We start from the raw sequence: 27,825 nt of genomic DNA on the forward strand, positions 1-27,825 counted from the left end.
CACACACACATGAACACACCAGCATACATGGGCAGGACCAATGTGAAACCAAAGAAAGGGGACTTTTCTTGACTCTCACATTGGGTAACTTGTCCAATGGGTCACTCACCTCTGTCTTTGGGCCAGTGCACTGCACAGTCCCCATCACTGCCTCCACTATAAAACTGTCTCCATGTATGGCTGCAATCATGCAATTCCATGCACACACATGTGCATATTCAAGTCTGCATCACCATACACAGACCAGGAAAGTGATGCCAATTCGTGAGTGAGTTCATATCCTGAGGCAAAGACATGCCGTCCTCCTTGCACATCCCATTCCCTATGTGCATGTCCGATCTACTGCAGGCTTCCTGCCCACCTTTGGCCCTGCATGGGTGAACATGTATGGTTCCACTCGGAACTACACCCTAATGGACGAGCATCAAGAGCTGAACGAGGGTCTGGGTGAAGGCGTCTCCTTCCGGGCCAGGCTTTTGATGAGTCTTGCTGTGGAGATCTTGGACACCACCAATCCAGAGATCAACAGCTCCACCGAGGTGCAAGTTGAGCAGGCCACATCAATTGCTGACGTAAGTCCCCCTAACCCTACAGCTGCCAGTGGTAAGTCTTGGGTCTCAGGCCTCTTAGTTTTTTATCCTTGGTCTGACAAACAAAGGATTTCATTTAGTGTTGTCCTAAGTGTTCGGCATCACCCAGCACAATGAAAGCAAAGCTTGCAAGGATTTCAGATTTTATGATCATTCGAATGCTCACTTCTCTTAGGACTGCTGGGCAGAAGGAATATCTGAGTGAGGGAGGATCCTAAATTTTGAGGTGTTTCTCCAGCTGGGACTTAGACAAGGACAAAGAAAGCCATCTCCTAATGCCAGCTGTCGCACTGCTATCCTGAAGATGGGTTTCAAACAGAAGCCAAGAATCTGATCTGTTTCCCAACCAAATTTGGCAGGGTGGAACTGGTCAGAGAAATTGAATGGCAGTTTCCTGACAAGAGAAGCCTCACAGCGTTAGTCCTGACATGCAGACCCCACAAGACTGCTGCCTGTGCTCTGCATAAAGAGGCACATCCAGGCTTGTCCTACCTGTGGAAGCCCACATAAGTCAATCCATATGAGCCAAGGGTGTGAGGTAGAAATGGAGAAGTTTGGTGGCAGTGCACCCTTTGTGTGACAGCTCTCCTTCAGAAGTAAAGTGGTTTTGATTCACCTCCAGGGGAAATGAAGCCACCTGGAAATAAAGCCATTCCAGTTCTGAAAGAGCATGCAGGCAGATGGTTCAGTGTGGTTTGATTAATTCAATTTGTGAGTGAACTCAGGCTCATGTTCCCAAAGGTCCCTTGGACAGTCCCTCACGTGCAAGGGATGACTGATCTCAGTTAAGCCAACACATTTAAAAGTTAGGCTAAAATCTTTAATTAAACTCTCTCTGCAGTGAGCCTAGAGACGGCTCAGGCTGGCGGAGAGAAAACCCTCGTGGTCCCCTTGAAAGCCCAAGCAGTGGCACCTCACCTTCAAAAAAGCCCATGAGGGTGCTCAGAGGTGCCAGGCAATGCACCCTCTGCCCAAGGGGACCTGCCTTCCCAGGTGTCCCTCCAGCTGACCCCAACCTTGATCCCTGGGATTTCTCCTGCAGAACTGCACTGGGAAGATGGAGGAGTTCTTTCTCTTTGGAGCCTTCCTGGAAGCTACCATGATCGACAGGAAGATTGGTGACAAACCCATCAACTTCGAGGTCACAATAGGTTGGTTGTTTTTTGGGGAGGGTGGTTCTGAAGCATGCTTGGCAGGGAATGCAGGATATGAGGCCAAGAGCAGGGTTTATTCCCCATTTTCCATGCTAACACATGCTAGAACATGCAGAGCTCTCAGTTTAGGGAGAAGGTGATGGCAACTTTACTGGCACAAGTCATGCAGGGCCCCAAATCATGTTGTGTGCATGCTGTGCTATGGCCAGTGGAGCTGCTCCCTCTTTCACCCTGGCTTTGTGCCTCCTGAGGCTGACCACCAAAGGGAGGGCGTGTATTCCTACTGGCTCAAGAGGGGACATGAGCAGGGGACAGACACCCATCACTAATGTGTGGTTCCAGGGCAAGGTTTCAGAGAGTTGGACTCCCATGGTTCCTGCAGAGAAAACTTCTCCCCAAGCTGAATTAAAGCCAGGAGATTGAGCTGGATTGGAGTTTACAACCCTGTGACTTTATTTCACATTTTTTCTTGAGGTAACTACGGGAATCAGATCGATGGCATGACCAAACCTGTCCTGCGGAGGAAGAAAGAGGGAGGGGATGGGGATGAGGAGGAGTCCGAGCTGCTCCAGAACTCAAGTGAGGATGAAGGTGATGAGGATGGAGAGCTGGTCTCTGTTTCCTCATCTCAACCCATGAAGCCCCTGGTCACAGACAGGTAAGCGTGCCTGCCTGGCCACTGAAGTGCCACTGGGCAGAGATAGAATCATAGAATAGAACCATCGAATCGTTGAGATTGGAAAAGACCTTTAAGATCACCCAGTCCAACCATTAACCTACACTACCAAGTCCACCACTAAACCAATTAAGGGGAGAGGAAGAATTAATTTCACGTTTCCTGGCTTGGTGGCTGGATTATTTTTTCATAAAACTCTCATGCTGTTTACCCAGAAGTCTCCAGCCCCTGGGTGCTGGGAACATTGTGCTCAACCGTGGGGCTCTGCTGACATCTTCTGGCTGGAAATACCCCGATGGCTTCAGAAGGATGAGCTGAAGCTGTTTTTTAAATACGGGTGATGATCCCAGGTGCAGCAGGATCTGCAGTGGCTTTACCCTGGGTGGATCCCAGCTCATAGCCAGCGCTCAGGCATCCAAGAAGCATGAACCCATTCTTCAGCCTCATCTTTCCGTTAACTGTACCATGACTATTTGTCATGGTTTAGCCCCAGCCAGCAGCTCAGCACCACGCAGCTGCTTGCTCACTCCCCCTGCCCCGATAGGATGGGGGAGAGAATCGGAGGAGTGAGAGTGAGAAACACTCCTGGGGTGAGATAAGAACAGTTTAGTAATTGAAAAAAAGTAAAATAGTAATGATAATAATAACAATATAATAATGATAATAACAATAATAATATACAAAGCAAGTGATGCACAATGCAATTGCTCACCAGCTGCCGATGCCCAGCCGTCCCTGAGCAGCGATCGCTGCCCCCGTCCAACCCCCCCAGTTTCTATACTGCCCATGACACCGTATGGTATGGAATGGCCCTTGGGGCAGTTTGGGTCAACTCTTCTGGCTGTGCCCCCTCCCAGCTTCTTGTGCCCCTGGCAGAGCATGGGAAGCTGAAAAGTCCTTGACTGGTGTAAACACTACCTAGCAACAACTAAAACATCAATGGATCAACATTCTTCTCAAACTAAATCCAAAACACAGCGCTATGGCAGCTACTAGGAAGAAAATTAACTCTATCCCAGCCGAAACCAGGACACTATTACCACTCCATCGCACCAGCACATGGAAACCTGTCAGCTCTGCAAAGGGCAGAGACCTCTGCCTGCTGTGAAGGCCAGGGGACTGTAGGAGACGCTCACCAGCATTCAGAAAAAGGGGCATGAAGGTTTCGGTTTCCCTTGTGCTGCTGCTCATCCTGCTGCCACATTGGAGATCATGGAATCATAGAATGGTTTGGGTGGGAAGGGACTTTTAGAGCTCTTCCAGCCCAACCCCCTGCAGTGAGCAGGGACAGCTTCAACCAGAGCAGGGTGCTCAGAGCCCCGTCCAACCTGGCCTGGGATGTTTCCAGGGATGGGGCATCTCCCACCGCTCTGGGCAACCTGTGCCAGTGCTTCACCACCCTCATTGTAAAAAATTTCTTCCTTAGATCCAGCCTAAATCTACCCCCTTTTAGTTTAAAACCATTACTCCTTGTCCTGTCACAACAGACCTTGCTAAAAAGATGTTTGCTCTCTGCTGGGCTATGGGTGAGGTCATGGGAGTGGGAGATTCCCTGGTTTCTCTCCGGGCCACCAGGTCTGGGATGATAAATTTGCAATCCCTGGGCACTGCACCCATGCACCCCAGGTCTGGCATTGGGAAGGGTGCTAGAAAAGATGGATCCTCTGTTTTTCAGGGTGCAATTCACATCAGCCTGCTTTCTCCCATGCCTGACCACCTATATGCCCCCCTCCCCACCACAGCATTGCCTCCCCAGGAGAGGTGTGGGACAGGGGCTGTTCCTGGCCGGGAGTGTAACCACCACGGAGCATCTCTTCTGCTTCCTCTTGCAGGAACTACTTCCACCTGCCATACTTTGAGAAGAAGCCCTGTATCTATATCAAGAGCTGGTGGCAGGACCAGCGCCGCAGGTTGTACAATGCCAACATCATGGACAAGATTGCAGACAAGCTGGTCAGTACGTGCTGGGGAGGGAGGGAGACAGTTTGGGGCATGGGGCTGGAATGAGGCACATCAGGCTCCCTGCACATCTCTGCAGCTTGTCACAAAGCAGGGACAAACATTGCAAGGACCCATTAGCAAACTTGTGCCAGAAAGGGGGAAGTTCCCCAATGCTAAATGCTCCACAATTGGAATGTCCAAATCCTAAGAGCTCATTGAATTTTCTGTGGGTCAGACCCAGGCGTCCCCACCGAAGGGAGCAGGAGCAGGGAGGCTCTGTCCCCCTGCACTGCAGGGGAGAACCACTTGTGTGGCAGAGCCTCCTTAACAGTCCTAGCTAATTCCCGAGGAGCGTTTGTGACAGCTCCGTGTTGGTAGGGTCACAGCAGGATCTGCAAAGGGACTGGCCACGACGGTGCGGACCTTGGCCAGCTAGTCTCATGAGGGGCGGTGGAGCCATTCCCATCACCCAGAACCAAGTCCCCACTGCCAAATACGTGCCAGACCTGAGCCCTGAGGCCAGCAGGTCTGAAGAAGCAGCAGATGTTTCCCACTGGCAGCCCCCACCGGGCTGCTCTATACAGGGTTGGACCTTGGGGGGACCTTGCCCCACCGCAAGGCTCTGTCCCACCGCCCCCTCACCGCTCCCCCCATCGCCGCTGCAGGAGGAAGGGCTCAACGACGTGCAGGAGATGATCAAGACGGAGAAGCCGCACCCGGAGCGCCGGCTCCGAGGGGTTCTGGAGGAGCTGAGCAGCGGGTGCTTGTGAGTAAAAGATGAGCAAAGGTGGCACACTGCAGATCCCTGCTCTCTGCGGGGCTATGGGCAAGGTTGTGAGCGTAAGCCCACCTTGCCTTACCCTCTGGATGATGGGCAAGCGTTTCATTGCATTGGCACAACACCGTATCAGCTGCCTTTTGGCTTGGAGCATGGGTGAGGCAGTGCTTACATCTGCACCCTGAAGACCCCAAACCAGTGGTGAAAGCCTCAGTCTTGTGGCCTCTACAGGCTGGTACCTGATCGACACCTACACCCCATGCATGACACTCAACATTGGGTGGAAACAGGCCACTTGGCCGTGATTGGGTTGCGTACTGAGGGTGGAACGAGGACATTTCCCTCCAGAGATGTGCCCTCCTGCTGGCAGGGATCCAGCTGGCCACGGCTCCCACGGGATTCTTGCTCTACCAAACTTTCCCACCAGGCGCTTCGTGACGTTGGCTGACAAGGACCAGCACCATTCTTCCCGCACGCGGCTGGACAGGGAGAGGCTCAAGTCCTGCATGCGGGAGCTGGTAAGTGCAATTCATCCGGGCATGGAGGAGGATTCATGAATGGGGGCTGGACCTTCTCCATGCAATGGGAAAATTTGGCCCTTAGGCATGCTGATTTCCCATCTCTGTGGATTGAGGGTTTGGGGTTTATTTCTGAAAAAAAGGAGCTCAAGAGCACTTGGGTCTTGCACGGCTCCCAGGTGGCATTTAGGTCCATGCTGCTCCCTCCCCTCCACCACACTCTGCTTTGCCTTGGAAAGAAAGACGGGAGCATGGAGGAGGAGCTGTATTGCTGTCGAACAGCTGAGGAAACTGGGAAGCAGTAATTTATAGACAGAATTTCATAGAATCATTTAGGTTGGAAAAGATCTTTAAGATCATCCAGTCCAACCATTAACCTAACACTGCCAAGTCCACCACTAAACCCTTTAAGGGCAGAGGAAGAATTCATTTCATGTTTCCTGGCTTAGTGGCTGCATTATTTTTTCATGAAAGTAAAACCAGGAATCACTGAGGTTGGAAAGGCCCTCTAAGATCATCAGCCCAACCATCACCCCAACACCCCCATGCCCACTAAACCATGTCCCCAGGTGCCACCTCTGCCCATTTTTTGAACCCCTCCAGGGCTGGGGACTCCCCCACCTCTCTGGGCAGCCTGTTCCAGTGCTTGACCACTCTTTCCGTGAAGAAATTTCTCCCGATATCCAGCCTAAACCTCCCCTGATGCAACTTGAGCCCATTTCCTCTCATCCTATTGCTAGTTCCCTGGGAGAAGAGCCCAACACCCACCTCACTGCAACCTCCTCTCAGAGGAGCCTGCACAGCTGCTCCAGGGGTAGATATAGCCTAGATGTTTGGGGCTGGTAGCCCAGCTCCTTGCAAAGGAGTTGGAGGTGCAAAAGAGATGTACAAAAAGCAGGTGACTTATCCAGCTGGCACAGCCAAGGGCACCAGCTTCAGTAGCCAGCTGCATCCTACAGAATGATGAATTTAACATGTGAAAGCCTCCACGTCCCCTTTTCTGAACTGTCAGGTGCTGAATTACAGCAGGGTCAGCAGAAGGGGAGAGACTAGCCTTAACACCAGGCTTGAAGCCACCCCAAAATGCCCTAAGCACAGCTGACACCTCTCTGTCCTGTGTACCTTCCACTGGGACAGATGTCTCTGCACTGTCAGGGGCCCTGCCCTCCCTGCATCCTGCCAAGGGTGACGAACAGGTGTCAGAAGTACCATCATCAGGATGTGCGTGGTGGGATTAGGGCATCTGGCTCCTCACCACCCCTTCCTAAACACTGGGGACCTGCCTGGTGCTGCTCCCTTCTCTGTGCTCTGTTCTGCTCTTGCTTACGTGATGTCCTGGGCTCCCCTTTAACCACAGGAGAACATGGGGCAGCAAGCCACGACTCTGCGGTCGCAGGTGAAGAAGAATACCATGAAAGACAAGCTGAAGCTGGTGCAAAACTTCCTGCAGAAACTCCGGTTCTTGGTGGATGAGGTGAGTCCCTTTGCATGGAGAGAGCGTGTTGTCTGGGTCAGAGCATGCCAACAGCAGCCTGGGATGGATGGAGACCTCTCTGCAAACCCTCTAGGCAGGAGAGGTCCCCAGTGACCCAGGTCTTGTGCAAGGAGACACTCAAAGTCTACGCACTGCCCCGTCCTCCCAGGCTTGCCTGTGCGCTGCTGGGTTGGAACGAGTCAGCGCTAAAACAAATTTAAGAGCCCTTCCCAGCCTGTAAGAGAGCTGGGTCCTCTTGCAGCTGAGCTGAAGGCATTTCTGCCAGCCTCAGCCGTGGCAAGGCCATGCAATTCCCTGGGGGATCAGTCATCAGATGGTGGCACGTGTCCACACGGCGTTAAAGTCAGCAGCAGGGAGCCGTTTCTGACCCTGGCTAGGTAGGGAGTTGTTAAAGTGGCTCTTCAAAGGGCTGTGGGATAAAGCTCTGTCCTCTCGCAGAATTCAAACCATCTAATTTTTATTGCTGCAGTGTACTCTTGCTTCACTCCAATGTGTAAGAGATAATATCCAACCTATCACAGCTGCTCACAGCATTTCTAAAGGAAATATTTTCCAAATATCTGCAAAATATTTTTTCCTTCTTTTAGAAAATTACACCATTCCTCTGATAATTTTTACAGTTTAGGACGGGGTCAGCCGTTGGGTGTTACTGGCCCTCACGGGAGCTGTAGTTGTTGCACCTCCTGTTCTCATCTCCCATGGCAGGCTCCCAACCTCGACTGCGGGTCCCTTGTTTCAGCCAGGCCTTCCTTCGCTTTGACCACCACAGCTGAACGTAAACCAGACTTTAAGGTGTGATGGGGCATGTCCAGACAGGGAACCTCTTCCATAGTAAGGAATGAAGGTATGGCCCCTGCCCCACAGTCCCCATGGCCATTGAATGAAGAGAAAAGGAAAATCTTTAGTCTTTTAATCCACTTTTTTTTTAAAAAAAAAAAACTAGAACAAATGTAAATCCCAGTTTCTTTCCTGCTAGGCTTCACCCTGCTGATCTTAGCTCTGAGCAGCTTTTCTTAAGCAGAAAATCTTCTGCAGTGGGAGGCTCAAAACCATTTCAATGGCCCTGATGTGGCAATAGCTACACCCATCTCCTGTGGCATCTGTTGAATTTGCCTTCTGAAGGTCTCCAGCCCCACTGTTGCCTCAGTGGTCAGAAAGAGCTGAGACACTGACAGGGCCCTTCGCTGGTGTTCGCAGCCCCAGCACACTATTCCCGACATCTTCATCTGGATGATGAGCAACAACAAGCGCATCGCCTATGCCCGCGTCCCTTCCAAGGATATCCTCTACTCCATTGTGGATGAGGAGATGGGCAAGGACTGCGCCAAAGTGAAGACCATCTTCCTCAAGGTGCCGATCTGTCTTTTCTGGGGAAACTGCAGCCAAGAGGAGGGAGATGGAGGAAGGACAGTCTGGGAGGATGGGAGATGAAGATGAGAGAGTTGTGTATCCAATTTTGCTGGGGCTTGAATAGTAGACAAAACAGACCCATACTCTGCTGGTAGGGGTGGAAGTTTGCTTCTAGGAAGTGTGAACCACTGATCTTACCCAGTCCAGTAAGTGAGAAATGTTTGGAAGGAGGGAGATGTTTGATCCAGCTGGCCACAAAAGAGGATGCTGGCTTAGAAAGAGGAAGCCAACGTGGTGTGAAGAAGATAATGCATGAGCCAGAGTAGTGTCATGATCCAAAATGTTGAGGGCTGGGTCCCTAGTTTTAAGGGGCAGCGATACAAGCAATGCACCAAAGGAGTTGAATGCTGCAAGAGGTGGTCTGTCCATCTCTAAGGCCTTCTCTATATCCATGTAAATTCTTCTGTCCTTTGTGCCCAGCTACCTGGGAAGAGGGGCTTTGGACCTGCTGGCTGGACAGTTCAGGCCAAGATGGAGATATACTTGTGGCTGGGCCTCAACAAACAGCGCAAAGACTTCTTGAGTGGCCTGCCCTGTGGCTTTGAGGAGAAGAAGACTGCCAGAGGCCAAAACCTGCTGTCCTTCCCACCCATCAGCCTCCTTTACACCAGTAAGAACTTCCTGACTGCAGTGGGTCTGGGCACAGGACATGGAGAGGGCAGGAGGGAGCCTGGCTGGACACCGCTTGGGCCAAGCTCTTCCAGGAGCTAAAAGGGAAATAATTCCAGTTGTCCCAGTCTGAGGTCCCCCACTGCTCCCATGGGGAGCTGGGGCATGGGAACTGTGCACCCTCTTCCCTACCCCATTATTAGCTGTCATTCTGCACTTGGTGACCGGGATGCTGAGGAAGTCCATATCCATTCAGGACTGACTCTTTGAGCCTATATCCTTCATCAGTGCTGGCCCTGAGCAAAAGCGTGCCCCCAAGACATCGCTCTGCAGACTGAGCCCCATGGCTGCGCTCCGGGGTTGCGAATCAAGCTGTCTCCCTTCCCCTTTCTCTTGCAGAGAAGCAGGTTTTCCAGCTGCGAGCCCACATGTACCAAGCCAGGAGTTTATTTGCAGCCGACAGCAGTGGCCTTTCGGACCCCTTCGCACGAGTCTTCTTCATCTCCCAGAGCCAATGCACTGAGGTAAACACCATCTCCTGACCTGGAGGGCTGGGCTGGGCTCTGGCGTTGCATGTCCCATCAGCTCTCCATCCTGCTCCCCTGCCACAGGTCTCGTGATTGCTAGTGAATCAAGGATTAGGTTGATCATGAGGTCCTGGGGTGGAAAAGCAGCCAGAGCACTGGGGCTTGACTGTCTCCAGGAGCACCTTCCCCAGGAGCACCTTCACAACATGTCCCCCGCACCAGCAAACAGCTGTCCTGTGGCCACAATTCACCTGCCTGGTTAGGAGAAACTGGAGCAAGCTGAAGCGGTTTTTCGTAGAATCATCAAATCATTTAGGCTGGAAAAGACCTTGATCATCCAGTCCAACCATTAACCTAACATTACCAAGTCCACCACTAAACCAATTCAGGGGACAGGAAGAATTCATTTCATGTTTCCTGGCTTGGTGGCTGGATTATTTTTTCATGAAAGTAAAAACAGGAATCACTAAGGTTGGAAAGGCCCTCTAAGATCATCAGCCCAACCATCAACCCAACACCCCCATGCCCACTAAACCATGTCCCCAAGTGCCACCTCTGCCCATTTTTTGAACCCCTCCAGGGATGGGGACTCCCCCACCTCTCTGGGCAGCCTGTTCCAATGCTTGACCACCCTTTCTGTGAATAAATTTTTCCTAATATCCAATCTAAACCTGCCCTGGCACAGCTTGAGCCCATTTCCTCTCATCCTATCACTTATTCCTTGGGAGAAGAGACCAACCCCCACCTCACTACAACCTCCTTTCAGGGAGCTGTAGAGAGCGTTAAGGTCTTCCCTCAGCCTCCTCTTCTCCAGGCTGAACAACCTCAGCCACTCCTCATAAGGCTTGTGGTCCAGACTTCTGTGCCTTCCCTTCCCAGGCTGAGGGCTGCCAAGCTTTAGGAAGCCTGGTGGACACTGGAAATAGTGTCTGCTTGCCTGTTGTTGGGTTTTTTTCTCAGAAGGGTCCTTAGGAGATATCCCATGCCTCACCAGGCCAAAAAAAATGTGCAGCATCCCACTAGTGCTGCCAGGCAGCTCAGACCAGCGCCCTGTCTGCTGCCCTTGCCCAGGGCCTTAGGCCCTACCTGGAGCAGTAAGTCTCTCTCCCATTCTTCCAGGTTCTCAATGAGACCCTTTGCCCAACCTGGGACCAACTGCTGGTCTTCGACAATGTGGAGCTGTATGGAGAGGCCCATGAGATGCGGGATGACCCTCCCATAATTGTCATTGAGATCTATGACCAGGACACAGTGGTAAGATGAATCCCAGCAAAGGAAAATGTTTATTATTGAGATGCTACAATCACTCCTGAGTCGGAGGCAAGGCAGATGGTGCAGAGGATGTGAGAAGTAGCTTTTCTCCTGACCCTTGGAAGATGGTCCCTCCACATCTCCCATGGTATGGACTAGGAGCCTCTGCTGCTCGTTAGATCTCAGGCTCAACTTAATGATATTTTATTTTTGGAGAGTGAAGCAAGAGCTTTTGTGAGGCTGGGGCCAAGGAGACATTACCTCAGCCTTTCCCTTTAGAAAAGCTTCTCAGCCCTGGCCTCCTTGCTGTCCCAGCCCTAGGCCACCTCCTTCACCTTGTTTGAAGAAGCCAGGAGTGAAATCTGGCACCGAGCTTTGGTGTCCCAGGCCCACTGGGCTGGTCCTGTTCTCACCGCGATGGGGAGAGCTGTGGGACTAACTTGGGAGACCTCGTGTTGGGTCAGCAAACCCAAGTGTTCTCTTCACCTCTCCAGGGCAAAGCTGACTTCATGGGCCGCACCTTTGCTAAACCAGTGGTGAAGATGTCGGATGAGCACTACTGCCCGCCGCGCTTCCCCCCACAGCTGGAGTACTACCAGATCTACCGGGGCAACTCCACAGCGGGCGACCTGCTGGCTGCCTTCGAGCTGCTCCAGGTACCAGCTGGCCAAAGCCACCCCAGACCGAGGGAGGGAAAGGATGGGAGGGAGGTTTGCAAGGGAGCAAGGCTTAACCTGTGCTTATATATCTCTAGGTGCTGCAAGGAGCGGGTAGTTCATGCACCCTAGAAAAGCTACAAGGGTTTAGCACTGCTACTAACCCTGTGAGAGGGCAGTTCCTGCCCAGTTATGCAGCTCAAGATGATGGGCTGTGAGTCCCATGCATCCTGCTGAACAGGACACCCCACTAGAAGTGTTGCGTTAGCCCAAACTCTTCATTACCACTGAGATATGGGGAGTCCCGGTGTTCTCAGAGATGCCAGTTAGAAGGTCTCAGGAAAACGGGGTGTGAAGGTGTGAATTCATAGCAGCATCGCAAGAATATGGTGAAATTTTAGCCTGTGGGGGTAGCAGACTTAAACCTTCCTGCTTTCATGCTTCCTTTCTGTATGGGTGTGTCTCGGCAGACTCCTGGTGCGCAGGGAGCATGAGACCTCCCAGCTGAAAAGAGAGTGGCCCCAGCAAATTCAGCGCAGTGCTGGTGGGTTCGGATGTGCAAGGAGTTGTTGCCTTTAAGTAGTAGATCTTGTTATACTAATGAAATATAGTCCTGGAGTAGCAGTGAAGTAATGCACGTTCTGCTACACTGATAAAATGTAAGAAGGAAGGGAGAATGGCTAAGTGGCTGGTTGCTGGCCTTCAAAGATAAGGGGACGGTAGCACAAACAGGCATGCACAAAATAGGAGAAACTGGGTAAAAGGTAATTCGGGCAGGGGGAGATCGCGACCACCAACCCGATTAAGGACTGAAGCAAGTACCCCCCACTCCTCCTGCGCAAGCGCAGTGAATTAAAAAGACACTATGGCTTTAAAGACTATGCGAGAAAACTGTTAACCAATGAAGATGAGCGCACGAAGACAGGTTAATGATTATGTATTAGAAAGGTGTGGGAATTGTATATTCAATGTATAAATAAGGGAATGGAATCCAAACTTGGTGGGCTTGATTTGTGGTGTTCTTCCACCTTGCACCCTGCGCAGAATAAAGCAATATCTCCTTTCAGAACCAGTTTTGGTTTTGGGAGCTTTATTTCCAGGTAACAGACTGACCTGCTACAGACACCTCTAACGCAGCTGAGCACCAGCCAGGGGCAGTGGTCCCAAGGCTGGCCTCGCATCTGTGTGTGCCGGGAGCCCGCAGTGCCTGGGGAAGTGGACCCTTGGGGACTGCGTGCTCCCTCCACCTCTGGGTGTCCCCTTTATTTCAAAGGAGACTTTGCTTTACACGCCTGTCTGTCTGTCTGCAATGTCCGCAGATGCCCTATGACGATGGCAAGATCACGGCAGCCTTGCAGGCTGCTGCTGAGCCTGGTGTCCCATTCCCCAAGATGCTTGTCCTGTCTCCTTTGCCTGCCAGGGCAGGTGCTCATGCAAGCCCTTTTTTTTTTTTCTCCAACTTTCCTTGCAGTGGGGTGGTTTCTCTAGGGACTGGCTCACATGGGATACTTGATCATCCTCATGCCCCGGGTTCAAAATGGGACCTGAAATCTGCTCCTGGGCTGAGCTCGTGGACCATTTCTGCATCTCTTCACACCCAACCCAGCCAGATGCAACTCCTTGCAGGCGGAGAAGGAACAGCCCTGGGACTGGGGTGTGTTGGTGGGCTGAGAAGTTGTTCCTGCACCCTCTGAGACAGTGCAGACCCAATGCATGAGGCCAGGCTGTGCCGGTTACAGCTGAGACTGACAAAAAAATGCTTCCTAGCAGCTGAGCACCAGCTCAAAGGAACAGATCCTAATCCATGCTGCATCTCTTCCAGATTGGCCCTGGGGGCAAGTCAGACCTGCCACCAATCGATGGCCCCACAGACATGGACCGGGGCCCCATCCTGCCAGTGCCACTGGGGATTCGGCCAGTGCTGAGTAAATACAGAGTGGAGGTAAATGCCTTGGAGCACCAAATTTTGATGTTCAGCCTTACGTGAGGCAAGAGAGCCTGTCGATGGGTGTTTGAAGGCCAGGAGGGATCTTTGAGGTTCTGATGACTAGCTGGGCACTAAGACTGGTCTTCCACACATCTGCAGCTGGTTAAACAAATCTTGTTCCTCTGATGTGCAAGGTGAATACAGTCATGGGGAATCAGAAGGTGGAAAAAATCTTGGTTTAGGGGAACTTTGGTCATGGTGGCAGTCTGTTATCCTAAGAAGGGAGAGGCCAGTTTCCCCAGTGATACAGATACCATTTTGACAAAATGATGCCAGCGCTGAATCAAGAACCACTGTAGGTGGACAAAGCTGGTCTGGTCCTGCTCTATGGAGTCCCATGGCAGAAAAAGGCTAGAAAGGGAGAAAGGCAGAAAAGGGACTGTTGAGGGCAGCAGGTTGGAGATCTTAGGCTGCTGCAGATCAGGTGTGGGGTGTCAGAGAGAGACTGTGCTGCAGCCCTGAGCCATGTGGAGGAGGAGAGGATACCTTAGGGATCTACCACTGCCCAGGTGATGACTTTTTTCAGCAAAGTCCCTTCTCCTGGGGGATGTGGAGAACCAACTCCTTTGGCTCCAGCCTGGCTCCAGCCAGGGGCAGTCCCTCTCACACTCATGCTTTTCCTTCTCCTCCTCCTGCCCTAGATCTTGTTTTGGGGGCTGAGGGATCTGAAGAGAGTGAACCTGGCCCAGGTGGACCGGCCCCGGGTGGACATCGAGTGTGCTGGGAAGGGGGTCCAGTCAGCCCTCATCCAGAACTACAAGAAAAACCCCAACTTCAGCACTTTGGTCAAGTGGTTTGAAGTGGTGAGTGTTTCCTCTTCCCCCTGAGCCCTCAGCTGAAACCCAGATTTTCTGGAGCCTAAACCATTGCTCCTAGCCCCTTGCTTCATTTTCCCCACAGCAATGGAGGACATGACCTCCATACCAGTTGGTGATGGCCTTTGTCTGAAGGCTCCCAAGCCATACTGGAGCAGCTCCAGACCTCTTCCTCCAACATGAGCCCTGTTTTAGTCCCTACTGGCCTTTCCAACTGCCAATGTAGACATCCCACAGCCCACACCTGACCCTTGATGACCAGCACACCTTTGCTTCCCAGGACCTCCCAGAGAATGAGCTGCTCCACCCACCCCTCAACATCCGTGTGGTGGACTGCCGGGCTTTCGGGCGTTACACCCTGGTGGGGTCCCACACTGTCAGCTCCCTCCGAAAGTTCATCTACCGCCCACCAGATAAGAAAACCCAGCACTGGAATATGACAGGTACCAGGCTGGGGCGTGGGGACCTGGCTGGTACGGGTCATTGGTGGGGCATCGCACACAACTGAGGGGCAAGGAGAAGAGGGAGATGGGTAGAGGGTTGTAAGGACTATGGAATATTGCTTGTTAAGCAAGCAGTGCTTCATGGATTGGGTCAAGGGGGCGAGAAGGCACAGGGTGTGAGGCCATGATTCCCCTTTGATTTTTTGATCTGTGGGTCTCATTGTGATAACTGCTTGCTCCCCCTGATACCTGTAAGACAAGAAAGTCTGGTTGACCTCTAACGTCTCTGCAGCTTCATGACTCTACGCTCCCCAAAAGTTCCTCAAGACTAGGAGCTGAATTTGTCATGCTCCGTGCTTGCTGCTGCTATTATTTGAGTAAAGACTAGAAAGCTACAGACTGAGGCCACATTCTCAGTCCCAACCACCACCCCATCTATCAGCACCCACAGTGAAAACCATCACAAACCCACTTTCCCTGCACCCAGCACAGCAGCCGAGGGCTTGGTGAGCTGCAGGAATTGCTCGTCTCCTCCCAGTCCTTGGTAGAAGTGGAAGCACTCTTGGCTGGGCAAAGACAGAAGGTCTGTGGGGGGATTGCCAGTGGCCATCCCTGGTTACAGCCAGAGGTCTGGACCTGTGGTTGTTTCCATGCTAGCTGATACCTTCAGGGAAATCATCTTCTCTGCTGCTTCTCCTCTGGAGGCTGGTGAGGGTGAAAAAGCCAATCCTTTCATAATCATCTTCTTTCCTTTGCTGTGGAAGGGTTTTTTAGTCATGCTGTAAGGGCCTGTGCTCATTTCCACCTCTTCTCTGAACAAGGTGGTCACACATCACTCCTGCATGAGCTCTGTAGGATCTCACCTGAGCTCTCAGTTTCTCCTCTACGCTATCCTTCTCTCTTGTTCTTTCTCTTTCTCTGTCCTCTGTCCAGCTAAACACCTCAATGGCTGTCTGGCAATGGCCAACAGGGCCCATTGCTCTCGCCCCACAGGGGAGATCGTTGTCAATATGGAACCTGAGGTTCCCATCAAGAAGATGGAGACGATGGTGAAGCTGGATGCTGTGAGTATCCGTATGTCAGCACCACTTTAGCATCTCTTTTCTCACTGAATTGCCAATCTCTGAGGAATTCCACCCAAACAGAGGCCGCCTTGTCCTGCTGAACATGGGATTGGGCTGATGGCTGGAATGAAGGGCCTTGGGTCATTGTCAGTTCTACAAATTGGCCTCTTTCTGTCCTGGCTGAAATTAGCTGGTGCTTGCTGCCCAGAAAAGGGCTGTCCTGGGCTATGCACATTAGACAGCTTTATGTTCTCTTTCAAAAACGGTTGGATGGGAATGAGCACAGCCCTGTCCCTGCCTGTGACCAAGGCAGACACACAAGTGAGCCATCAGAAATTCCCCATCTGCACAGCTGCAGCGATCCTCCCCTTTCAAAGCACTGCACGCTACGCAGTCTCTGCAAGCAGCCAGGGTCACATGGATTTCCCTGATACTTTTTCCTTTTTACAATAGTTTTGAGGCATTCAAACAGCTACGTCAGCTCTTTGAAATGCCCGTTCAGCAGTCCAGATGGGTGGTCAGCGCGGTGTTGCTGCACAACCACTGTACAGCAAGCCTGAGCCGTACAGGACACAGCAGATACACGTGGCACAGAGCTGATCCAGGCACACAGAGTCAGTCTGAGGCAGCCAAAACTCTTTAGACCTAGTGTGCTTGCCCTGGAAATTGGGCACTGTATGCATTGGAGAGGCAATGTGTCCCAGAGGTATCAGGCTTTATTCATGCACTGAATGTGCCTGTGCCCATTTTCTTGCCCAGAACAGGAATTTCAGTTCCTTCTCATATTCGTTCCAGAGCTTCCTCTGCAAAAAGAAACAGATTTCTTTTTGTAGGAGGCTCTTTGCAGCAACATGCACACACACGCCCACCCCCCCCCCCCCCCCCGAGACAAGCAGCACATGTGCATACATGTGCCTACAGGCATGTTGTGGGCTCCAAATATCATAGAATAGAATCATGGAATCGTTTAGGTTGGAAAAGACCTTGAAGAGCACCCAGTCCAACCATTAACCTAACACTACCGACTCCACCACTAAACCAATTCAGGGGAGAGGAAGAATTCATTTCATGTTTTCTGGCTTGGTGGCTGCATTATTTTTTCATGAAAGTAAAAACAGGAATCACTAAGGTTGGAAAGCACCTCTAAGATCACCAGTTCAACCATCAACCCAACACCCCCATGTCCACTAAACCATGTCCCCAAGTGCCACCTCTGCCCGTTTTTTGAACGCCTCCAGGGACTGGGACTCCCCCACCTCTCTGGGCAGCCTGTTCCAATGCTTGACCACTCTTCCAGTAAAGAAATTTCTCCCAATATCCAATCTAAACCTCCCTTGACACAGCTTGAGCCCATTTCCTCTCGTCCTATCGCTTGTTCCTTGGGAGAAGAGACCAGCACCCACCTTCCTACCCCCTCCTGTCAGGCAGCTGTGGAGAGTGATCAGGTCTCCCCTCAGCCTCCTCTTCTCCAGACTGAATGCATATGCATCACCCCTCACGTGCGCATTTACAGAAAGGCTATGGTGCATACAAAGCCTCGCAAGCACATGTACAGATACATACACACACCCCCCACAAGGTCCCTGGTGCATTTACACATGCACTTATCTGTAGAGTTCCTCCTGTGTGCACAAGAAGCTCTATCATGTATGTCTGCTCACACAGCTTCATGCAATAGGAGCTAAAGGATATGCGTGCATGGGTAATGTCTGGAACATGCCAGCACCCACATGCTTCTTGAAATCTACCACAGTAGGTTGCAGACCTTCCTAGATAGACAAGAAAAGCTCCAAGAGAGCAGAGAGGTGTGATCCACAAGGCCAAAGTGTCTTTCCAGACCCAATCCCACACTGTCAGGGACTGGGGGTCTCCCTTAGCAGAGTGCAAGAGAGATATCTCCCATGTGGAGATGGATTCGGGGTGTGTGTCACAGCAGACATCTCCCCTGTATGGAGAGCTTTCCCAGCCAGGGCTCTTCATTCAAGGCATTCAGTTTCTTCTTCGACCTTATCGTGCTCTACAGCTACCTGAAAGAAGGTTGCAGTGAGGTGGGTGTTGGGTCTCTTCTCCCAAGGAACAAGCGATAGGAAGAGAGGAAATGGCCTCAAGTTGCATCAGGGGAGGTTTAGATTGGATATTGGGAGAAACGTCTTCACGTAAAGAGTGGTCAAGCATTGGAACAGGCTGCCCAGAGAGGTGGGGGAGTCCCCAGCCCTGGAGGGGTTCAAAAAATGGGCAGAGGTGGCACTTGGGGCCATGGTTTAGTGGACATGGGGGTGTTGGGTTGATGGTTGGGCTGATGGTCTTAGCGATCCTTTCCAACCTCAGTGATTCCTGGCTTTACTTTCATTAAAAACTAATCCAGCCACCAAGTCAGGAAACATGAAATTGCTACTCTCCCCTGAACTGGTTTAGTGGTGGAGTTGGTAGTGTTAGGTTAATGTGGACTGGATGATCTTAAAGATCTTTTCCAACCTAAACGATTCTATGATTCTATGGTTCATCCTTGGGGAGCTGTCTGTGACTTCTAGTGCATGCTTGTGCCAGTGTGTATTTGTACTCGGCTGAGGCTGTGCTGCTAACCTGCTCTCCCTCTCCCTGTGCCCTTCCATCCCGGGTGACAGAACTCCGACGCAGTGGTGAAGGTGGATGTGGTAAGTGACGGATCTGCTCTGCATCCCTGCTCCCAGCCTTCCACTCCCTGTCCAACCCTTCTGCGTGGCTTTCAACAGACCACACATCCTCCCCAACCCCAAGACAGGCGGGTACCAGCGTCCCTTCGTCCCAAGGCAGAGACAGAGCAGAGTTGTCTCATCAATAGATATGGCAGTGGCCTGGTCCTTGCAGATTGGGAAGCTCTTCTGGGCCAGCGCTTCTCAGCCTGGCTGTGCCAGGAGGAGCAGGGCAGGCAGCACCCTGTGGGAGAGATGCTGGTTATTCCCACCACAACCAGGTACCGGCTGCAAAAGGCTTTATTGCAGCACTAGGTGGACCCAGGGCACTTTGCCGGGCAGAGGGAGGATTGCTACCGTGTAAGATTCAGGTGCTGTAGTGTGGGAAATGCACGGATGAAAGGGATGATGGTCAGGAGGGGATGTCTTGGGACACTGTGTCTCTGTGGGGCCTTGGGCGTCTTGCTCTGCTGCTCTGTGCCTCAGTGTCTGCGGCTGTAGAAGGGGGAAAGTTCTAAGGAGGCCACCCAGCCAGGAGGGTTCTGCCTTCTCAGGCGCTTCGCCCACCACCTTTGCACTTCAAGAGACGTTTCACTTCCATCTGATCCCTCTTCTTCTCTGTCGTTACTTCCCTTGTCCCTGAAGTCTGAGGAAGAGAAGGAGAAAAAGAAAAAGAAGAAGAAAGGTGGAGGAGGAGAAGAAGTGGAAGAGGAGGAGCCAGACGAGAGCATGCTGGACTGGTGGTCCAAGTATTTCGCTTCAATTGAGACCATGAAGGAGGTGGGTGCAGAGCAGAGGAGGGGTGTATGTAGGGGGGAAGAAGAAAACGTTTCCTGCTTGCGAGGTCTCACTTATTTCCTGCTACTTCCAAAGGCTTGGGGCCGTGCTGCTTCCCTTGCTAACCTCCCTGACCATCAGCAAGGCTCTTTTTTATCTGGCAGAGCTGAGCAGGATTCCTCTTCCTTGGGTGCACTCTGGGTGAACTGGTTTGTGTTCAGACACAGGTATTTAACAGCATCAGTGCTCAAGGCTGCACTGAGCAACTTCGATTTCTCCAGCACTGCCAGAACCTCGCTCACAGCTCAGATGGGAAGAGCGAGCCGTGACCCTGGGCTAGGCATTTCCAGCGAGCACAGAGACCTTGGCACAAGCACCCACTCCCTGTTCACCTCATTTCTTCCCCAGCAACTCCGGCAGCAGGAAGCAGCCGCAGCAGAAGCGGAGGAGAAGGAAGAAATGGAGATTGCAGAGGGTAAGCAGGGGGAGCATGGCAGGGAAAGGTAGGACCGGGACTCCTTTTGGTGCTTGAACACCCCTTTTGGAGCATGCCATTGCTCTTCTGCAAAACCAGATGCTCACAGCATGTTGTACATCCCCGTGCAGGATCACTTTTTGTGAATGCAAGCCTGGTGTGGGCTGTGTTTGGCTAACATGCTAATGCCAGGTGAATCCAAATCAGAACATGGTATTGTGGCAGCCTCCAACCCATCCGTGCTGGGAGGAAGGCCATGTGCAAGTAATGCAGGCTAGTGACCGGGATCCATGTTGTCTGAGGACATTTTTGTGCAATGATGAGTTAGTATGTCATTTAGTATGTCATTAAAAGTCCCGTCACTTTGGCCGTGCAGATGTGTTAGTTATAGGACAGTGTACTTGAAGTCTGTTGAACACGCCAAGTAATAGGTACTTCTAAACCACCTTCATGGGGTTTTCCATTGTCATTTTGCAGGAGGCTTAAATTTTCTTTTTAAAATTTTGCTCCAGTTTTACAAGGGAAGATTCAACCAGACAAAAGATCTGGGATTCATCTAATCTGAGTGCTTTTACCTACCTGTAGAGGCCTCCTTGCTGCTGTTCTAGCACAGGCAGTGGAAGAAAAATACATACTTTCAGGGCAAGTTCTCTGACCTATTTTCAATGCTATGTTATGATCAGATGAATTGTGCCCTTAAATGTGCTTTGCTCTGAAGGAGGTCAGGGGGTCTGTAGCTCAGATGGAGTGTTGCAGATGTCTAAAGTTGGGTGAGATGAATTTTGTACCACAAGTGATGTGGGCCAAGAACACTGGTGAGTTGGGACATGTTGGTCAAGGGTGACTTTGTCCAATTGCAGTCTGGAGGTTCCTTGTCAGTCCCACCAGCAGGGCTTGGAGGGGTTTTCCTGAGGACTTTCACTCACACTCTTCATATGTCCTGCATCCCCATGACAGTGGGTTGCTGTCATGCCTGGGCAAATGTAAAATCATAGAATCATCAAATCATTTAGGTTGGAAAAGATCTTTCAGATTATCCAGTCCAACCATTAACCTAACACTACCAAGTCCAACACTAAACCAATTCAGGGGAGAGGAAGAATTTCATGTTTCCTGGCTTGGTGGCTGCATTATTTTTTCATGAAAGTAAAACCAGGAATCACTGAGGTTGGAAAGGCCCTCCAAGATCATCAGCCCAACCATCAACCCAACACCCCCATGCCCACTAAACCATGTCCCCAAGTGCCACCTCTGCCCGTTTTTTGAATGCCTCCAGGGACTGGGACTCCCCCACCTCTCTGGGCAGCCTGTTCCAATGCTTGACCACTCTTTTAGTAAAGAAATTTTTCCTACTATCCAACCTAAACCTCCCTTGACACAGCTTGAGGCCATTTCCTCTTGTCCTATCGCTTGTTCCTTGGGAGAACAGACAGACCCCACCTCACTACAACCTCCTTTCAGGCAGTTGTAGAGAGCGATAAGGTCTCCCCATTAGCTGAGAAAAATACGGGGCCTGATTTCTTTTGGAAGACTAGTCTTCATACGATGAGAAAGATGAGGCCGGGTCTTGCTGAGCTTGGACACAACTCTGAGCAGCTTCTTCCTGGGCTTGCTGTCATGGCAGGGCTGCTGGGGGGTGTCTTGTGTGTGTGTGTCCCCATTGTTTTCTTTTTGTCTTCTGCGAAGGGTCCATTTCCCCTTGGCACTCCCATTCCTCCCTCCTTTCCTCTTCCACATTAAGTCTTTGTTGTCATCTGTCTGTCCCCACCTGCATTGCCCAGCAGTCATGAAAACTGGCAGAGGCAGTGAGGGATGGGGATTGTAGAGGGGTGGGAGAAGGGTTCTTTCATAGAATCGTTGAGGTTGGAAAAGACCTTTAAGATCAGCCAGTCCAACCATTAACCTACACTACCAAGTCTACTCTAAGCCAATCAAGGGTAGACTAGACTAAACCATGTCCCCAAGTGCCACATCTACCCGTTTTTTGAACACTTCCAGGGATGGTGACTCCCCCACCTCTCTGGGCAGCCTGTTCCAATTCTTGACCACCCTTTCCGTAAAGAAATTTTTTCCTAATTTCCAACCTAAACCTCCTCTGGCGCAGCTTAAACGTGCCTTTCCAGGCAGCCTGTTCCTCATGTAGTTGATGTCCCTGGCTGGTGGTTACTCTGAATGGAGACCCAAAGAACCTGTCAGTGCAGCTGCTCATGAGCAACACCTCTTTAAGGGCAGCAGCCTGTGCTCTGGTGCTGAGCATCAAGCACTGTCCCCTCTCTGATACCTAGGCTGGGGGTTTATTCTCCAGGCTGCATATCAGCAGGAAAAGCCTCCAGTAAAAGGAAGAAAAAGAGATACTGTGGGCAGGATCAGGTCTTCTCACTGCTGTTGAAGCTGGCCAGAGACTAGTACTCTCAGTCCATGTTTTGTAGTCCTCTAAATGACTTCTGCTCAGGTCAGCTTTGGAAGCTCCCTGCACAGAGACCTCTGGGCTCCTGGAGATGCTGTGACCTGGGCAGCAGTGGCCAGAGTCAAGGAAAGACAGGAGAGTGCTGGGATGGGAGTTGCAGGCAGTAGCAGCTGTCAGCTTTCATGCTCCTCCTGTTTGAAGGACTTTGATCAAGTCCCCTCCCTCCCTGTCTCCCCCACCCTTCCTCACCCTCATTTCCATCTCCTCCCTCCCCACCACTTCCCCTCGGACTCAGAAATTAAACTTGATGACTCTCCCATGAAAGGCTCCAAGGGTCAGGCGAAGAACAAGGAGAAGTCCAAGGCACCCAAAGACGATAAGAAAAAGAAGCAACAGTCAGCCCCTGAGCCTGCTGAGAAGAAGAACAAGCAGAAGATTGACGAACTGAAGGTGCGTGTGTTGGCAGGGGAGGAGGAGACCCTGCCTGCTCAGTGGCAGGCTGGAATTCTGGCAGGATGGCAGTCCCAGCCACCTGGAGATCAGAGCAGGATGGCTCAACCCTGCATGAGGCACCTTGCCTATCTGGGGGTATCTAACCCTAGGTGAGATGTGCCTTGGGACTGCCAGCTTCTCTCCGTAGTTTGAAGGAGTCAGAGGTAACAAGCTTTACAGAAAAGGGGTTGCCCTGGGATAGGATCATCCTTGGGGCAGCTCGGATGTGCCCAGGCTGGAGGAGAGAGTTCTCCAGCCTGGCTATGGCTGGCCCAGCCAGGACTCAGGGCAGGGATGGGCTCTGGTTCAACGTACTGGCCCATGGTGCTTATTAGGATTAATGCAGTCTGTGATTCTGGGGTTCAGAAGGGGGTTGAACCTGGGTCTTGTGCAGAGTGGGGACAGCCACCTCGCCCATTCAGCTGAGCTTCCCTCTTGTGTGTTATCAGTTCGGGGAGGTGTTTGTGGCATCAAGGTCCAACTCAACGACCCTGGAGATACAGGTTCCCTTCCTGGAGAATTGGGCACTGGGAGCTGAGGTGTCCATGTTCCCTCTGAGTTGACTTGGGTAGTCACCGTATCTTTTCCTCACCTTTTTTTCCTTTTTACCTAATTCCCCTCCTTTAACTCTCTGTCATCTCAGGTCTTCAACAAAGAGCTGGAAGCAGAGTTTGATAACTTTGAGGACTGGCTGCACACCTTCAACCTGCTCCGTGGGAAGATTGGGGACAACGATGACAATGCAACAGAAGAGGAACGGATAGTGGGGAGGTTCAAAGTGAGTTTGGTTGCTGAGTTGGGCCAGGGCAGGGGCAGCTTGGGGAGCCCTTGCCAACATGTTTCTCTGCTGAAGATGGTTTAGCAAGAAGGACTTGTATGCAATAGAAACCAATTTGCATTGGCCCAGCTGCAGGCACCTTGCAGCAAGAGAAAGCCTCCCCAGATAGCGCCAGAAATCAGATAGCTTCAAAGAGCACATCCACAGAAATGGTGATCTGCAAGCAAACAGATCCTTGATGATTCTCACAGAAGGCCAAGAGAAAAGCAGATCCTCCTTCTTGCCCACTGTGGAAATAAGTCTTGCCCTGGGTTATCTCTGTGAACCATTTTTCACCAATACCAGTCACCTGGGCTCACGGCCATGTTGCACCATTGGCAGGACCCACACAATGTAGGAGCATGTCAGCTATAAGATTCTTGGACAAGAACCTTCTTGAGGGTGGGATCCTGGCCAGATGAAGCCTGTTGGTGCCAGTTTTGCCCTTCATTTGCTTAGCAGAGGAGATGAGCAGGCAGTTCCTCACTTTAGCTAGGATCAGATGCTTAGGGAGCGTAGAAATCAGCAGTTTCATGAGGTAGTTCCCAGATCTTCCAGCCCATCCCTCATCAACCCTTTTATTCCCATTGCCTTTGTCCTCCTGTCAGTTTTACTCTTGGAAATCCCTGTCCATGAGCACCTTGCTAGTTTGATTCCTCTGCAGGCCTCCTTCCCTTTGTCCAATTTCTCTGCTCATGGTTGCAACCCCTGAAGAGGTGCTTGCATGGTCGAGGAATTTTCTAGATCTGGCCTGTCAAGGATATTGACTGGGTCCTCAGGGAGGCTGGTTTGGGATGGGTCTGCTTACCCTGAGCCCCTGAGCAGCAGGACTCTCATCAGGCTGTGCACTCCTTTGCACTAGGGCTCCATGTGTGTCTACAAAGTGCCACTCCCTGATGATATCACCAAGGAGGCAGGATACGACCCAAACTTTGGCATGTTCCAGGGGATCCCCAGCAACGACCCCATCAATGTGCTGGTCCGAGTCTATATTGTGCGGGTGAGTATGACTGCATGGTGTGGCAAGGCGTGATCATGCGCTCCCTTCCACGGCACACACCCAGGAGCTGGTCCCAAAGGTGTAGGGATGTTGATTTTTAGCGCTTAGAGGACTGACACAACTCATTGATGGGGACTTGAATGGTGTCTCCATAGCTGTGTGCTCCAAGCACTGGGAGCAAGCCAGATCCAAGCTCCTGCCAGATCTAGAGACCTTCTGGTATGTAGGATGGACTGGCATGTCTGTCCTAGTGCTTAACTCAAGTTGAATAATTTGGATCAGCCAAGACTGCGAGGTGCTGGTTCCTTACATAGCCATGACACCTCAGTGAAGCACATGCAGAGCTGAACGGGAGCTGGCATGGTCTGGCAGACCTCGTTGAAGGGCATGGCACCTCCTTGAACACGTGCTGAGCTAATGCACGTTTCTTTATATGTAGTGTATGCTGGAAAAAGTCCTTTCCTGACCCCTAAACTAGTCATCCGTGTATCCCCAAGCATGTGAGGTACTGAAGCCAGGCACTTGAGAGGGATCTCAGTCCTGCTAGAAGCACCTGGGCTGCTCTTTGTCACCACCTTGTCCCGATGTTTTACAGATGCAACCTACTTTTGGCTACGTTTCCCACTAGCCTAATTCTCCATCTAGTGCTGCATCCCATTGACCAATGGGGGTAGCAAGTCTCCCAGCCATCACCAACAGCCTGAGGCTGCAATGGTAGACACCAGCCTGGTCAGCACCACCACCAATCAGCACTGGCTGGATGTGTCCTGGCATGGGCATCTGCTGTTGTGTGCCATGATGGAGGTTGGGACTGGAGAGTTTGGGGATACTCACCTGCTTTATAGTGAGAAGCCAGAAACCCTTGGCCCTGATGTAGTGAGTGGAGAGAACAAGAGGGGAAGGGGACAGTCTTCTTGACATCTTGGTCAGGTTGTTGCTCTGGGTATTTCTTTAGAGGAGCCTGTTTCCTTCCCCTTATGAAAGAGATGCCAAAGGAAACTGTGGTTACATCTCTCTGAGTGGACACAGCCAGCCCCAGTTGCTCCCCAAACCAGGACAGCGATTAACACAAGGCAGGATTTATCCCCAGTTTAAACCAAGACACTGTATTTAGGGGGACCAAAGTGCTTAGCTACATGCCTATGGCCAGGCAAGGCCAGATGGTCTCAGGGATGGAGAACAGGGCCATCCCTGAATTGTTCACTACTGTGAATGGCACTGATGTGTCTCATCTGTTCTCTACAGGCCACAGACCTTCACCCAGCTGACATCAACGGGAAAGCCGACCCCTATATTGCCATCAAGCTGGGGAAGACGGACATCAAAGACAAGGAGAACTACATCTCCAAGCAGCTGAACCCTGTTTTCGGAAAGTGAGTTGCCCCAGCCCTGTTACCTGTCTGCACCTGGAAGGGGTGAGCTAAGCCTGAGCCAAGCTTTCCAGCCCTTGGACCCTGCACCCTAGCCGTCCCACAGCTGCTACTTGGGCTCAAAAGACAGGACTCATCACCCAGAACTTTCCTTGCAAGCAGTGTAGGCATCCTCATTTCAGCCATCTGTCCTTCTTTGCCCGTGGTATGGTTAATATAGTAAAGGGTGTTTAAGAGATGTCCATATCTGATCAAGGTGCTGGAGCATGTCCAGAGAAGGGCAACGGAGCTGGGGAAGGGTCTGGAGCACAGGGCTGATGGGGAGCGGCTGAGGGAGCTGGGGGTGTTCAGCCTGGAGAAGAGGAGGCTGAGGGGAGACCTTATTGCTCTCTACAACTCCCTGACAGGAGGGTGCAGTGAGGTGGGTGTTGGTCTCTTCTCCCAAGGAACAAGCGATAGGACGAGAGGAAATGGGCTCAAGCTGTGCCAGGGAGGTTTAGATTGGATATTAGGAGAAATTTCTTCATGGAAAGGGTGGTCAAGCGTTGGAACAGGCTGCCCAGAGAGGTGGGGGAGTCCCCAGCCCTGGAGGGGTTCAAAAAATGGGCAGAGGTGGCACTTGGGGCCATGGTTTAGTGGGCATGGGGGTGTTGGGTTGATGGTTGAACTGGTGATCTTAGAGGTGCTTTCCAACCTTAATGATTCCTAGTATTAACTTTCGTTAAAAGTAATGCAGCCACTAAGCCAGGAAACATGAAATGAATTCTTCCTCTCCCCTGAATTGGTTTAGTGGTGGACTTGGCAGTGTTAGGTTAATGGTTGGACTGGGTGATCTTAAAGGTCTTTTCTAACCTAAACAATTCTATGATTCTATAAGATTAAGTAGCTGCTTTAGGAATCATTAGATCTGAACTCCAGTGAGTGTATGACCTGGATCTCCAGTGACACACAAACTTAGTGTCGGGGCTATTGACATTCAGGTCAAGCAATCACCCTGTGCCATCCTGTCTAGGGCTGCTGGATCTGAAACAGCCCATGCAGAGATTTAGTTAAAACCCCTACCTCGAATGTCCCACAGTGGTAGATGCAAATTAAACACTGTCCACAGACTGGAGCAGACCCACCTCCCCCACGTGTCTGTCTTGAGTAGCAGCCAAACCCTTCAACATCTTTTCTTTCCCCTCTACCTGCTTTCCCCTGGCCTAGATCCTTTGACATTGAGGCCACCTTCCCCATGGAGTCCATGCTAACGGTGGCGGTGTACGACTGGGACTTGGTGGGGACTGATGACCTCATTGGAGAGACCAAGATTGATCTGGAGAACCGCTACTACAGCAAGCACCGAGCTACATGTGGGGTGTCACAGACTTACTCCATGTATGAGCAAAGCTTTCTCTGCTGAACCTTCTGCCTGGACCCATGCCTGTCTCATCTTCCACACCAAGCCTAGATCTCCTGCAGGAATCTCCCTCCTTTATTGCCTGCTAATGGAGGAGTCTGTGCTGTATGCTCACTGTTAAGAGAGGTTTTGTGACCAGCACAGCAGGGCAGGAGTGGGTTGTAAGGAGCCCAGGGCAGGGAGGAAAGGACTGAGGGACACTGGTGGGACTGGGTAAAGGGGTGAGGCCAGAGCTGAAACAACAGCAGGACCAAAGGAGCAATGCTGAGCATCAGGAGTCAAGCGGAGTGCACTGGGAATATCAGGTCTGAGTCAGCACAGAGTAAAGGGGCTGGGGTGGAAGGGTGTTAGCAAAGTGTAGAGTCGGGGGACAGAAGGACCTGGTCTGCTCTGAAGGTTCACACTTTCTGCCTCAGATCCTTTCCTTGTGAATCTTGGGTCCTTCATGGCAGTAGCATTTGTTTTGCTGGCAGAGGGGAACAAAATCACTTTTCTTCCTCCA

The 27,825-nt window shown here is 51.5% G+C and overlaps 1 protein-coding gene across 1 annotated transcript in view; it reads left to right on the forward strand.

Annotated features, from left to right (window-relative positions):
* Positions 1–27,825, forward strand: part of OTOF (otoferlin) — a 120,947-nt gene that overhangs the window by 85,765 nt on the left and 7,357 nt on the right. Inside the window, exons 15-38 of the mRNA XM_075708605.1 lie at positions 349–572; positions 1,633–1,741; positions 2,219–2,402; positions 4,253–4,373; positions 5,027–5,127; positions 5,567–5,657; positions 7,015–7,131; positions 8,350–8,502; positions 8,983–9,172; positions 9,571–9,695; positions 10,818–10,952; positions 11,444–11,605; positions 13,428–13,547; positions 14,234–14,395; positions 14,688–14,850; positions 15,784–15,914; positions 18,539–18,568; positions 19,232–19,366; positions 19,772–19,838; positions 22,571–22,695; positions 23,381–23,515; positions 24,417–24,554; positions 25,800–25,927; positions 27,131–27,301. Coding sequence (XP_075564720.1) covers positions 349–572; positions 1,633–1,741; positions 2,219–2,402; positions 4,253–4,373; positions 5,027–5,127; positions 5,567–5,657; positions 7,015–7,131; positions 8,350–8,502; positions 8,983–9,172; positions 9,571–9,695; positions 10,818–10,952; positions 11,444–11,605; positions 13,428–13,547; positions 14,234–14,395; positions 14,688–14,850; positions 15,784–15,914; positions 18,539–18,568; positions 19,232–19,366; positions 19,772–19,838; positions 22,571–22,695; positions 23,381–23,515; positions 24,417–24,554; positions 25,800–25,927; positions 27,131–27,301 — 3,217 coding nt within the window. The remainder of the gene's footprint in view (positions 1–348; positions 573–1,632; positions 1,742–2,218; positions 2,403–4,252; positions 4,374–5,026; positions 5,128–5,566; positions 5,658–7,014; positions 7,132–8,349; positions 8,503–8,982; positions 9,173–9,570; positions 9,696–10,817; positions 10,953–11,443; positions 11,606–13,427; positions 13,548–14,233; positions 14,396–14,687; positions 14,851–15,783; positions 15,915–18,538; positions 18,569–19,231; positions 19,367–19,771; positions 19,839–22,570; positions 22,696–23,380; positions 23,516–24,416; positions 24,555–25,799; positions 25,928–27,130; positions 27,302–27,825) is intronic.

This window comes from Pelecanus crispus, chromosome 3 (assembly GCF_030463565.1).
Source record: "Pelecanus crispus isolate bPelCri1 chromosome 3, bPelCri1.pri, whole genome shotgun sequence".
Lineage (NCBI taxonomy): Eukaryota > Metazoa > Chordata > Aves > Pelecaniformes > Pelecanidae > Pelecanus > Pelecanus crispus.